Source organism: Orcinus orca, chromosome 10 (genome assembly GCF_937001465.1).
Source record: "Orcinus orca chromosome 10, mOrcOrc1.1, whole genome shotgun sequence".
Taxonomy (NCBI): domain Eukaryota; kingdom Metazoa; phylum Chordata; class Mammalia; order Artiodactyla; family Delphinidae; genus Orcinus; species Orcinus orca.
This window is the reverse complement of record NC_064568.1, coordinates 1469207-1482010: the sequence shown is the minus strand read 5'-3', so window position 1 is coordinate 1482010 and position 12804 is coordinate 1469207. Positions and strand designations below refer to the sequence as shown.

Genomic DNA, 12804 nt, shown 5'->3' with positions numbered 1-12804 from the left:
CAGGCTCCGGACGCGCAGGCTCAGCGGCCATGGCTCACGGGCCCAGCCGCTCCGCGGCATGTGTGATCTTCCAGGACCGGGGCACGAACCCGTGTCCTCTGCATCGGCAGGCGGACTCTCAACCACTGCGCCACCAGGGAAGCCCAACACAATGCATTTCTGGACAGATTCATTAAAAGACTAGGGGCTAAGAAAACCAGAGTGTCTTGTTTGTTTGTTTGGTTGGTTTTGCATCAGAAAAACACCCATATTCCTGGGGTGGCCAGGCCTCCGGTTTGTCGTTTCTGCTTGGGCCACACCGCCTGCTGGGGCCTACGCGCAGACGCCCAAAGAGCAGTGTGAAAACCGGGTGGAAAACACACGGTCGTTCGCACATGAACCTGTCTCATGGGTCCAAAGAGAGCATCTCAGACAGACTGCAGGTGCACTCTTGGATAAAACGGCCAAAGGGACCGTGCTTCTCCATGCTGTCACACGCGCACAGAGAGTTGGAAAAACAGGGAAGGGGAAGTAGCTTAAGTGTCATAAAGAATGCTCCCTCCCAGGCCGCAGAGACAGGCACCCCCAGGGCTGCTGACTGACCTCCAAAGCTAGGAGCCCTGAGTCACACTTGCGAGGCTGTGGTAGATCAGCAGCTCCAGCCAGGGGGGTCCAGAGAGGGCTCAAACCTGGCAGGAAGCACCGCTTAAACGGAGGGGCGTGGGGGGGCGCACAGGAGGCTAGCGATCAGGGTGACAGTCGTGGCAAAAGAGCTGCTGTTCATTAACCACAGGAACAAAAGACGGGGAGACAATGCACTGTTAATCGTGGCAGCCACCAGAGGACTATAAATTGCCAAGCCAAGATACCAGCATTTTTCAGACCTCGTCCTTCCTGCCAGAGTGAGATTGAGGATGGGTCCAAGTCCCTCACCCCCACCCAAGTCTTTAAAACATACATTACTGAATCTTTTTGAAGTTCTAACCCTGAAAGATTTATACTCTAAAACACATCAGAGAAAAATACTGCCCAGAAACACTATCAGAGGGCCTGGAGCGGACGGGCCCCCTTGTCCACTCACACTGAGAATGCCACTGCTCCAAGGGCAGATCAGCGTGGGTTCAGACGAGCTCTGACCCTTCTGATCTGTGTTCCCTAACCTCCCTGAGCCTCTGCCTCTTCACCCGTCCCATGGGAGTATCACCTCTTACCTCCCAGGATTGCTATGAGGGTTAAACAAACAAAAAAAGTCACAATGCTGGCACTAAATACATGCTAAGTACTGTTGTCACTATTAACCCCCAGCACCACTTAGGAGTTTTACCTAAGGCCACAGGGATCAAGGAGATAAACCCCAATTTTCTCTAAGTTAAAAAATGATCTTTTTGTACATGAAAGTATTTTGGGGGAGCGATGGAATTAAAGAGAGCTGGCTTTAAGATACACTAAACTTTAGAGCTATCATCATGGAACTCAGACAGTCACTCTAATTTCCTTCTGCTTCGGACAGGGCATTTAGCAAGGGGTCTGAATCACTGCCAGTGAGCTGGGAACTGCAGCGGCAGCCCCGCCTCCCAGCAATCCGGGCACAGGTGCGCTGCCAGCTGGAGTCCCTGCTCAGCCACCTTGCCTCTTTCTAAAGCTCCGGCCTCATCACATCACAAACCTACTTTAAAAGCATCCCAAGGGCTTCCCTGGTGGCGCAGTGGTTGAGAGTCCGCCTGCCGATGCATGGCACATGGGTTCGTGCCCCGATCCGGGAAGATCCCACATGCCGCGGAGCGGCTGGGCCCGTGAGCCATGGCCGCTGGGCCTGCGCGTCCGGAGCCTGTGCTCCGCAACGGGAAAGGCCACAACACTGAGAGGACCGCGTACCGCAAAAAAAAAAAAAAAAAAAGCATCCCAAGGCCCTTAGAAGAAATCTGCACCGTGGGCCCGACCTAAGCCCCACCCACCTCTCTACACGAGCCCGCCCTCACCTTCCACACCTCTCCCCACTCACCTCTCTACACGATCCCGCCCTCACCTTCCACACCTCTCCCCACCCATCTCTCTACACGATCCCGCCCGCACCTTCCACACCTCTCCCCACTCACCAGGCCCATTTCCAGCTGCTAAATGCTGGCAGCTACCCCTGGCTCTGAACAGACAAGACGGCAGGCTCACGCCTCAGAGCCTCACCCAGGCTGTGCCGCCACTGGGCAAGCTTTTCTTTCTCCACCATGCCCCGCAAAGCAAGCCACCGCTGTGCAAAGAGTCCTAATGAGTCACTCTGCACACCGCACAGCACTCTCCCCCTGGCTCTGCTGTCAGCCCCCAGAAGGGCCCTGCTGGTGACTTTCGATCCACCCCCCCAACCCCAGCTTCATTCATTTGGGACTTCCGAGTGCCTCCTACATGCCAGGCTCTGGCCCAATTCCTGCTATGCTCTCGTGGAGGACAGAGGCCATCAACAAGCACATCACGCGTATCAGACAGCACCAAGGGCTAGCAGGAAACAAAACACGGACATGAGGAGGTATGACGGTAGAGAACTGGGGACACTTTAGGCCAGTAGGTCAGAGGAGGCCTCTCCGAGGAGGTGACACTCGAGCTGAGACTTAAATGAGGAGGGCACAGCAGGTGCAACACTGCCCCATCCAGTAAGTAGGAGGAGGCCAGTGTGACTGGAGGTCAGGAGCCATGGATGAGGCTCAGGAGAGGGCAGAGGCCAGATCGTGGGTCACTGGGGGGGGCAATGAGCGCCCGGACAGTCTTCAGCTGACGGCTGACCTGATCTGAAGACATCCATAAAAGGAGCAGACTGTCCACCGTGTGGGGGGTCAGCAGAGGGAGGAGGGGAGGGCCCACAGTCTGGAGAGGAAGGACAAGTGAAGACACACGTGGCCTCTGCAACATGAGGATAACAAAGGGGATTCACCAGACCCGGGTCAGGGGCGGCAGAGCAGGTCCCAACGCCTGCCCAGGGAACTTGACTTTCCAAGCTTCAGTTTTCTCATCAGAAGAGTGGGGCCCATGTCCCCCTACACCCCCATCACCCAGCATTATCGCACAGACGCAAGTTTGTAGCCACAGGCGTGGACCCTGGCAGACACTCAGATGTAGCTCCTTTCCCCCCCAAAGAAAAAAGCCACTTTTTCTTCTCACTTCCCTGAGTGGAGGGTGGGAATCTCATCTATTGAAGGAAGAAGAGTAGCAGCCCTGGTCCCACCACTGCAATGTGCTCAGGTCACATGTTAACACCTGTAAGAAGACAAGGAGAGTCTCCCCTCTCAGGGGCGAGAGAAGCGTAAGAGCCGCAATGTTCGTACGACAGGAGAGAAATCCCTCTTCATTTCTTCAACAATTTACAGTCTAAACCAAGGACTTGTCAAATGCTTGGAGGCGTTATAATTTGGTGCCTGAAACCTTCTGTCCCATGAAGAAACACCACGAACGTACACGTGGAAGGGGAGGGCAGAGTACAGTGACCCGGGAAGTGGCAGCTTTGGAGTCAAGCAGAGCCCTGGGTCGGCCACTTCCTAGCAGCCTCCCCGAGTCCCAAGCCCCTCGATGGCTGAGCAGTAACCACCACACTCCCTGCAGCGTTTGCCCGGGAAGTGGCAAACATGCAAGAAAAGCAAAGCCAGTTGAGATCTGCCAGAGTGTGGACAGTCCAGAATCACATCCGAGGTCAGAAGGTCAGTGAGGGAGAAAGCCAGGCCTCACCACAGACTCCAGAAGCATGTCCTTCACTCCCTACACCTGTCACAAGAAAAGACCACCAATCTGCCTTCCCATTTTTTAACCTCCAACCTACACTGGCTCAGAGAATGTGTCCTAAAATGTACCTGGACGTGACCAAACAGAAATCAGTGACAAGGGGAGGGGAGAGCAGAGAGGATCGCGTGCCCCTTCACATGCATCTGTGGCTAGAACACGGCGGAGTAGAAGATGTGAGGCGGGGGACCGGAGCAGGTTCCTGCTCCTCTACGAGTCTCCGGTTCCTCTCCTGAAAACAGGGAAATGATCTCAGACTGCCTGCAGCATGGACCAGACGGGAGGTGACAAGGTGAAAGTACTCAACACTCATCATACAGCAGGGCCCGCTATGCCCAGCGAGCAACCAGTGCAGCTGTCCACCAGCAGGCCGATAAAACCATCTGACCAAGAAGTGTTCCTATACGTACTCGCGGGTGCAGAGAATGCCACCGGAAGGGTCTGGAGGAAGTGGAAAGCAGGGAGGTACCAGGTCCCTGGGTCAGCAGTGAGGAGTCTCTGAACTATATATACACCCTTTGTGCCACGTGCTACCATTTTTCTATATAAACAAAACACCTGTCCATGGAGTCAAGTATACTGAAATGGGTGTGGAAAAGTAATCCACAGAGGTGTACTAGTGGCTTCCTCTGGCGAGATGGGAGGGGTAATTAGGGGCCTTCTGCCTGGTTTGTAACGTTCTATTTCTTCAGAAGTAGAATGTATTCATGTACTACTTGTATAATTTAAATTAATTAAATGGTACATCTCACGAAGGCTTTTGGGCAGTACCCACCACGACTCTCTGCCCCAGCATCTCAGTTCTAGGGTCTTTCCTTACAGACACACTAGCACACCCACCAAAGACGTCTGTTCTATAAAACTCACTGAAGCATCGTTAGCAAAAATGAGTAACGACATAAATGTCCATCATTAAGACATTCAGAAAACGGTGGTGCAAGTGTACAACGGAATTTCATGTGACCTTTAAAAAGAATGATGTTGCTTTATATGTACGAATGGGCAGGTCCGAGTATTGAGTGAAGTACTCAATAGAGTGGTGTTACCATTTTGTGGAAAAAAAAAAAAAGAACGAGAAAAAGAGGGGTCGACATATACACAGGAACGCTGCCTGCACACGGAGTTCCTCCGAAACGGCACAGGACGGGACAGCGGCTGACTCCGGAGATGGGCAGCAGGAGACCAAAAGACAGCGAGTGGACGCCTTCTGGGCACTTTCAGGGTCTCTGAGTTTCCCTAACCTGTTTGTGTATTACGAACGCAGTGTATTACGAACGCATGTGGTAAAAAACACTTTCGCTGTTTTGGGGGCGGCGCGAGAGACTTCCCGGCGGGCGCCCCCGCCCCGGCGCGTCCGAGCCCCGCACCCCCCGCCCGCGCTCACCGCCGATGATGGTCCGGATGAGGGAGGCGTGTCCGGGGCAGTCGACCAGCGTGACCTGCAGCCGCGGCTCGGCCCCGGGCTCAGGCTCGGGCTCGGCCCCCAGCGGCGCCGGCCGCAGGCGCGCGGGCAGCGGCACCGAGAAGCACGAGAAGCCCAGGTCGAGCGTGATGCCGCGCTCGCGGCTCTGCGGCTGCTTGTCGAAGGCGGCGGTGGACGCTGTGGTGCTGAGCGCGCGCGCCAGCGCCGTCTTGCCGCTGTCGATGTGGCCCAGGACGCCCACGTTCACGTTCACCCGCCGGCCCGCCATGCCGCCGCTGCGGTCCGCCCGCTAAGCCGGCCCCCGCCGCCCGCGCCCCGCTCGCACGTTCCGGCGCCGAAGCTTCCGGCCGCGCGGTCAGTCCGCCGAGCCGGGGAGCCAGGCGCCGGGGCCGACCTCCGTCAGTCCTCGCGTTCGTTCGTTCGTTTCCACGGGCTCTAGCTGAGCGCCCTCTGGGCACCCGGCGCCTTCTGTCCACCGCGCGGGGACAGGTCGCTTTCCCCGCAGGACATGGGGGACCCGGAGGTGGGGGGGAACAATAACCGGGAGTAAAGACGGAACCAGACCACTACGGACCCCGAGAAGCCCTGGGGAAATACAGCAGCGGTGGAAGCACCAGGCCCGGGGCAGGGAGGGCGGGCCGCGAAGCTGAGCCAGTCCTGCCTAAGAGCCAGCGCGGGAAACCTGGGAAGGCTGCTCGGAGAATCTCGGACCGGGCAGTCAGCCTGGCCTCAGGGGGCCGCCAAACTGTACGCAGAAGGTCGTGTGAGTGCGCGCGTGCTGGGGAGGGCCCGCAACGCTCATTCTCTTGAAATGTCACCCACAGAAAAGGTGTCGCCCACGGGCAACAACACGGATCACAAATTTAAAGGTCTGCCCTGGCCAGGCAGGTGACTCGCCAGAGAGTAATCAGCAGGGTTTAAGGTGCCCGGGGTGGTGGAGACTGCGGAGGTGGAGAGCACATGTCCTGTGGCCACAGATGGGGAGCCACGGCTCAGCTTTGGCCAAGTGACACCAGGCAAGAATGCTAGCCCAACATTGCCCCATCTTCCCGCTTTTCAAGAGACGAGAGTGTTTCATGTGAAATCTGAGAGACATTTTGCCTGGTGAGGCCGCCGAGCCTTGGGGCTGCGGGCTGTAGCTGTTACCCGGCCCGACTTACAGCTAAACGCTCACCAGCGGCAGGGCTGGGGCTTTAAGCCAGGTCTTACCGTGTCCAACTCACACCACAGCTGGCTCCAAGACAGGTGCTGCCCCAGCAGTAGCCTGGAGTCTAGCCCTGTCTCCACAAGTGCCAAGGAGACGGCAGCTCTGAGTTGTCTGAAAAGTCAGCCAGATTCAGACTGTATCCTGGGGTCAGCTGTGCCCCTGCACCAAGCAGAGAAATACAGACCTCTGCCTAGGCAGGTGTGAGTCATAAGCTCACTCCAAGAGCCAGGGAGAGTGTGAGGGACACCCTGTAGGAACTGGAGCCCTGTTGCCAGCAAAATGCAGGTCACATCATGCCCCCTCCTTTGTCCTTTGTCCCTATCCTGGCTTCTACCCCAGTGAGGCGAGTTTGCTTTAGACCAGGCTGGTGCCCTGGTGCTCTCCCCTGTCCCAGCAGGCTGAGGACCCCTTACACATCTTTGCTTCCCCTCGGCCTGGCACATCAAAGCCTCCATAACTGTTTCTTGAGTGGACCCACCTCCAAACCTCCAGCCCACAAAGACACCATCCTCTGCAGCAGACTCCTGGGTCCCAGCCTGGGTTCCAAGGCTGGGCCTTGTCTCTGGGAAATGACTGACAGGGAACGGCCTGCAGAACTGCGATTATTGGGGATTTGTTCTTAATGTTAATGCGATGCTGGTTCCTTTCTGTTTCTTTAATGCCATTTTGTACGAAGGTAGTTCAAAGTTCTTTACGAACAGCTAGTAATTAATTCAACTTCATTAAGGCCAATTAATCCAGGATTAATTATAAATTTGCTCAGAGGAAGTTATTATACTTTGCTCTTTGATTTGAGTTTGGCTTTAAAGATTCTTTTAGGAGTAAAATGGAAATTTCCTTTTTCTCTGAGGGTATCTACCTTGCCAGTGATTGTGTTAACCACGTACCTTCCTCGACATGTCCCATACTAACCTCACATGAGGTTGTCGCCCAGGCCACCACTGTGCTCCATGGCACTGCCAGTACTGAACAGATCTGCTAATGCCCCGTTAGCTGCAGGGTGGGAGCTGATGTCCTGGCAAGAACTGGCCCCACACAGGTTCAAATCACGGCCCTACCTCGTGCTGGCTGTGTGCCTGGGAGCACACTTTCCACCTGGATATGGATACAACTCTTTAAGGTCTACAGTGGTTGGCGACCCCTCCCTCTTCTTCTGTAAGACTCCTCAACTCTCCTTGGAGGTCTCACACTCCTTTCCTCCAGGTCACGATGGGGGCTGACTGAACGCTAGCTCTAGGGGTGGGCCTGAGACTCAGGTCCATTCCAGTAGGCATGACCATTGGCTTGGCAGTGAGCGTGTGACCCAAGTTAGCACAGTCGGAGAAAACCCTGGAATTTTTTCCAGGACAGGCAATAGAAAAGTGTGCTCTCTGATACTGGACTAAAGCCTGGGGAAATCAGTCTGGGCCCTAATGGGACCCCTGGAGGGAAGCCTGGCCGCAGCAGAACAGTGGCCTCCAAAGATGTCCGTGTCCTGGAACCTGTGATGGTGTTGCCCTCCATGGTAACGAGACTTGGCAGGTGTGATTCAGTTAAGGATCTTGCGATGGCGGGGATGGGGGAGGTGGGGAGCTCACCCTGGATTATCCTGCGGGCCTGATGTAGCCTCCAGGGCCGTTACAGGAGGGAGGCGGGAGGATCAGAACCAGGGATGGCGTCATGAGGAGACGCTGCTGGCCGTTACTGTTTTAAAGGCGGAAGCAGAACGTAAGTCCAGGAAGGTGGGCAGCCTGTAGAAGCTGGGAAAACCCAGGCTGTGGGTGCCCCCCCAGGGCCTCCAGACAGCAACGCAGCCCTGCCCACACCTTGACTTTAGCCCAGTGAGGCCCGTTTTGGACACTGGCCTGCAGAACTGCAAGAGGGCACCTGTGTGTCGTGTCATGCCATTAAGTTTGTAGCAATTTGTTACTGCAGCCATAGGAAACTAATACAAATATTTACTTGGAGTCTCTTCCCATTTACTAAATCGGTGAAGGGCTCCTAACTCCCTCCCACCTGGTCAGAGAATCAGAGTCTGACAGCGAAGACCTACACTGGAAATAGCCTCACGGCCTGTCCGCTGGTCAGACCTGCTGCTTTCGCCCAGGCTGCCCTGACCTCTGACCCCATTGCCATGTGACGCCAGTGGGACGCCAGTGGGACGATGGTCCAGATGGAGCCCAGGGGACCTGCAGGCTCCAGCTGCTTTCTCGGCATCTGCTGCCGGGTTTCCCCACGGCGGTGGGATGTGCCTGCTGAGACGGACGGAAACTGTTCCCCAGCAGAGAAGGTTGCAATCGGAGGCACAGGCCTCACCCTGGCTAACCTGACCCCGTCCCCAGCCCCACTTCCTGCCTCGGGCTCCAAAGCAATTCCAGTGAGTGCCCTCGGGTACTGTTTCCGTTTGAAAAGCATGACAAAATTACCACGAAGGGCAGGACACACACACAGCAGGCAGATATCCAAGGGAGAAATAGCCCATGTCTTTATGTTCCAAAGCTCTGATGCCATTTTCTGTGCCCCTCCCAGTGCTTGAGCCCATTGTAAAAGGTCTCACTGAATTCTTTTAATAATCCCAGGAGGTGCTGTTATCGCTACTTTACAGCAGAGGGAAGAGGGCCAGGAGAGGTGACTTGCTCAGGCCCTCTGCTCCCTGCCAGCTGATCCTTGTTTTATGTCAGGTTTTTTCCAACCTCAGTGATATGAACCATCTTCATAATTCATGCAATATCCAGGTACCACCTACAACTTCATATTTTTCTTTAAGTTTGACTCAAATAAATAAAAGTATCTCCCTTACACAGAAAAACATTATCACTTGCCATAAATAGCTGGGAACCACAACAACCTCAGAATCAGGATCCTTAATAAAAAGAGAGATTAGCAAGCGTTAGAAAGGGGTTAAAGTCACACTCCACCCCCTAAGACTCACTGAATTAGAATTAAAAAGGCAATAATGTTCTCACTATGTGGATCAACTTTATTTAATTTTATGCCTTTGTACCACCTCTAAGATGCCAGCAACATTATTTAATTTTATGTCTTGTACCACCTCTAAGGTGTTCCTTCTGTCCCCAGAAATCAGCCTGGGGCTGAAATAACAAGCATGCCAGTGAGGTTGGCAAGGATCAGAAAGGGGGGCGAGAATGTGGGAATACAAGACCAGGGACTAAGCCCATTAGCTTAAACAGGGGACTCCTTCAACAGGGACTTTCTTTGATTTTGATTCTGATTGGTTTGGATCTTGGGGATCATGGCTCTGAAGCGCACCCCAGACACTGGGCATTATCCTGCTCGTAATCATTGTAATAATCTTTGTCGTGCGTTGTATTCTCTCAAGAGCTTTAAATGCATGTTTGCAGCCACTAAGCACCAAGCAAATGATCTCCCTACGACTGAAACATCAGAAAAAGAACGAAAGAAAGACTGACAGAGAACGTGAACCCGACGTCATAACCTGTGAGCACCACACAGAGGGTCAGCAGAAGCTGCGAGGCCTCCAGAGTGGTGGCTGGGAATAGCGCTAATGCCTTCAATTTGTATTGCATCCCTCAGGCTGAGAGACTGGTCAAAAGGGGGAAATTGTTAAAAATAAGACAATGGGCCCAAAACGCAGTGGCTTATGCTAAGCCTCAAGTCACCAAATCAAGACTTAGTTACTGGACTTCCCTGGCGGTCCAGTGGTTAAGACTCCGCGCTTCCACTGCAGGGGACACAGGTTCGAACTAAGATCCCACATGCCACGTGGCATGGCCGACAAAAAAAAAAAAAAAAGAATTAAGTTTCAGCTCTTTCCCCTTTGAATGGTCTTGGCACTCTTGCTGATATACTGAGGGTTTATTTCTGGGCTGTCTATTCTATTCCATTAGTCTGTATGTCTGTCCTTGTGCCAGTGCCATGCTGTTTGATTACTGCAGACCATTATGCAATGTCCCATTAGTTAGGATACACTCTCGGCACTCAGCTGAGCCTGGAGACCACGACAACGTGTGGCTCCACGGGGCCCCTGGGTCACTGCCCCCCTCCACATGCAGCAGCCTTCTCAAGATGTTGGAGAAGGCAGAGGCAGGCTGGACCTGGGCTTGTGGGCTCAAAGGTCAGGTGTGAAAGAAGTCAAAGCAAGGAGCAAGCAGAAGCACTGGGAACCAGCGGCTGAGATGCTCAAGCTTGGACTGGGGAAAAGAGGGGTCAAGGCACTGGAGGTGAAAGAGCAAGGCTCATGGGAGTGAGAGTGAGAGAGCAGGCAGGTCTGGGGTTGTCACACAGCACAAGCTGGGATGCAGCTGTCCACTCCATTCCTTGTATGTGTGTCACTGCACAAACCCATGGGTGGAACCCTAACTCAAGTTATTTTAAGCCCCAACGTCAGTGTCATTTACACTGCCAAGTAGGGCAAAGCTGGATCTGGGAACGTAGAGGATTTCATCAGGAATCTGCCAGCTTTCCTTTCCTTTGTGCTGGCTTCATTCTCAGACAGAGTCTTCCCATGAAGTGGCCAAGATGACCTGGAAACCTAGGACCCAAGTCTCTTTCCCAATATTTCCAGTAAAAGTGCAGGTCTGAGTGTCATTGGACTGTCCGCTCACATCTCTGAACCAATCACCATTCTGGGGAGGAGGGGATACTTTGATAGGCCAGGCCAGGGTCCCGTGTCCATTCCTGAAATAAAGCTGGGGGTGGGGTCAACCCATCTAAACCACCTAGATGCCAAGTGGGGGAAGGGTGGTTCTCTACAGAAAATTAGAGTGAAGGTGGCCAGAAGAGGTAGGAAGGGTGCTGGGTGGCCATAATAACCCCTGTCCACCGCTATTGGCCTCACCTACCTTCATGCACCTTGTACACTTTGGACACTGGCCTGCCGCGTCATCTTCTGTTGAAATGAAAGGAACTGCCTGGCTCTGCAGCCAGGCCCAGATTCTTTGCACACTGGACCTGGGGTCTAGGCCTGGGAAAGGCATTTGCTCAATTTGCGACCTTGGACAAACTCCATCCCCTTTTAGGGCCTCAGTTTCCTCACCTGTAAAAAGAGAATGCTAGGCTGGATCAGATGTTTGAACTGTTCTTTAGCAGGAAAAACATGTTAACAGCTCTGGTGGAGGGGGAGGTGGGGGCCAAAAGTTTCCATTCACTGACAGAAACCATTATCAAGTCCCATAAGATCCGCTGTGTAAAATACCTCCAGCAAAACTGCATGATTTTGTGTGTATGTGAGTGTCCAGAGCCCTACTGAATTTATAAGAAGCCTTAACTGTGAGCCAGGCTGTGTGCCAGACACTGGAGTTAAAATGATGAACAACACAGACGTGGTCTACACTTTCATAATGCCTGCCATTTAGTGGGAGAGACTAACATTGACCTGATAGTCTTGCAAGTAATCAGAAACCTAGACTCAAAAGTTACGATGGAGAAGTACAAGGAGATGTGAGAGTCAGGAACTCCTGCACCTGGATTTGACTTCAGGTCTGTCTCAACCCTAATGCAAGCTCCCCTGAGCTCTGGGCCAGTCCCTCCCTTTCTCTGGACCTGAGTCCACTCAGGTGTGAAATGGTGACATAACGTCTGCTTCCGAGGATGTTATCCTTCTGTCAGGGATCGGTCCAGGCGTTACCACATCATGGCGCCTTCCTTGGCTCTCCAGCTTTTCCAGATGGCCCTGCTCTGGGCTTGCACACCACGTGGGGGTACCTGCTTTGGCACACCTCATGTTGCAAGTTTCCCAACTAAGGACTGAGCTTCTCAAGGCTGGAGATTTTGTATTTTATGTGTGCATCCTAGTGCATTGTACTGTCTGGCTCACAGCAGGTGCTAACAAATGTTTGTGGAATGACTGGGTGGATGGGAAGAGTACACTTTTGGGGGGAGTGTTAATATCATCATGGAACCGGACAGGACACAGCCACTGGCTAATTGTCTCACCTGAGGTCGTGGGATGGGATGAGGTTTACCCCGGCTGCAAGCCTGAAGTCCTCAGGCGGAGTTCCAACTCTTCTGATTACTTGCTGTGCCTTCTTCATAAGTTATTGGGCCTCTTTTAGCCCGCATCTTTATCTGCATTAGGAATTACACTAAACGTCATCCACAGCCAACTTAATCTAAGTAAAGGGAGAGGTGGAGGCGAGGAGAAGAGGAGGACAACCCCAAGGCGGATGCTGAGCACAGCCTCCCCAGGGAGATGAAAGGCGTGGGAGTCAGAAAACTGCTTAGTGGGCACAAGTCGAAGCTTAAGTTCTAAACCTGTCTCTCCATCTCCAACACCGAGGTCGAACTTGAGCTCCGCAAAAGGGCATCCATTCGAATGCGGTCACTGACGCGAAGGCGCCGTGAAGAGCGGAACTCAGGCCCTCACTGCGACGTAGCGGCTCTTTCGGGCCCACCCGGGCAGGAAGCGCCGGCTGCGGGGGAAGCCAACCTCGGGACACAGCCGGAAGTGAGTGGGCGGAACCTTCCCGGCAGCCGC

At 53.8% G+C, this 12804-nt stretch overlaps 1 protein-coding gene across 13 annotated transcripts in view; it reads right to left on the bottom strand.

The window, feature by feature from the left end:
• EEFSEC (eukaryotic elongation factor, selenocysteine-tRNA specific) overlaps positions 1–12643 on the bottom strand; it is a 199676-nt gene extending 187033 nt beyond the window's left edge. For 8 of the 13 annotated variants that reach the window (XR_007469919.1, XR_007469921.1, XR_007469923.1 and 5 more), the window contains exon 1: positions 5123–5462. Coding sequence is in view for 4 of the 13 variants with exons in the window: in XM_049693807.1 (XP_049549764.1) it covers positions 5123–5429 (307 nt within the window). In the remaining 9 variants the exon portion in view is untranslated. Of the gene's footprint in view, positions 1–5122; positions 5464–11170; positions 11365–12263 lie in introns of those variants that run through there. The other 5 variants (XR_007469916.1, XR_007469917.1, XR_007469918.1 and 2 more) reach the window with 3 other exon arrangements.
• Positions 12644–12804: the final 161 nt, after the last annotated feature.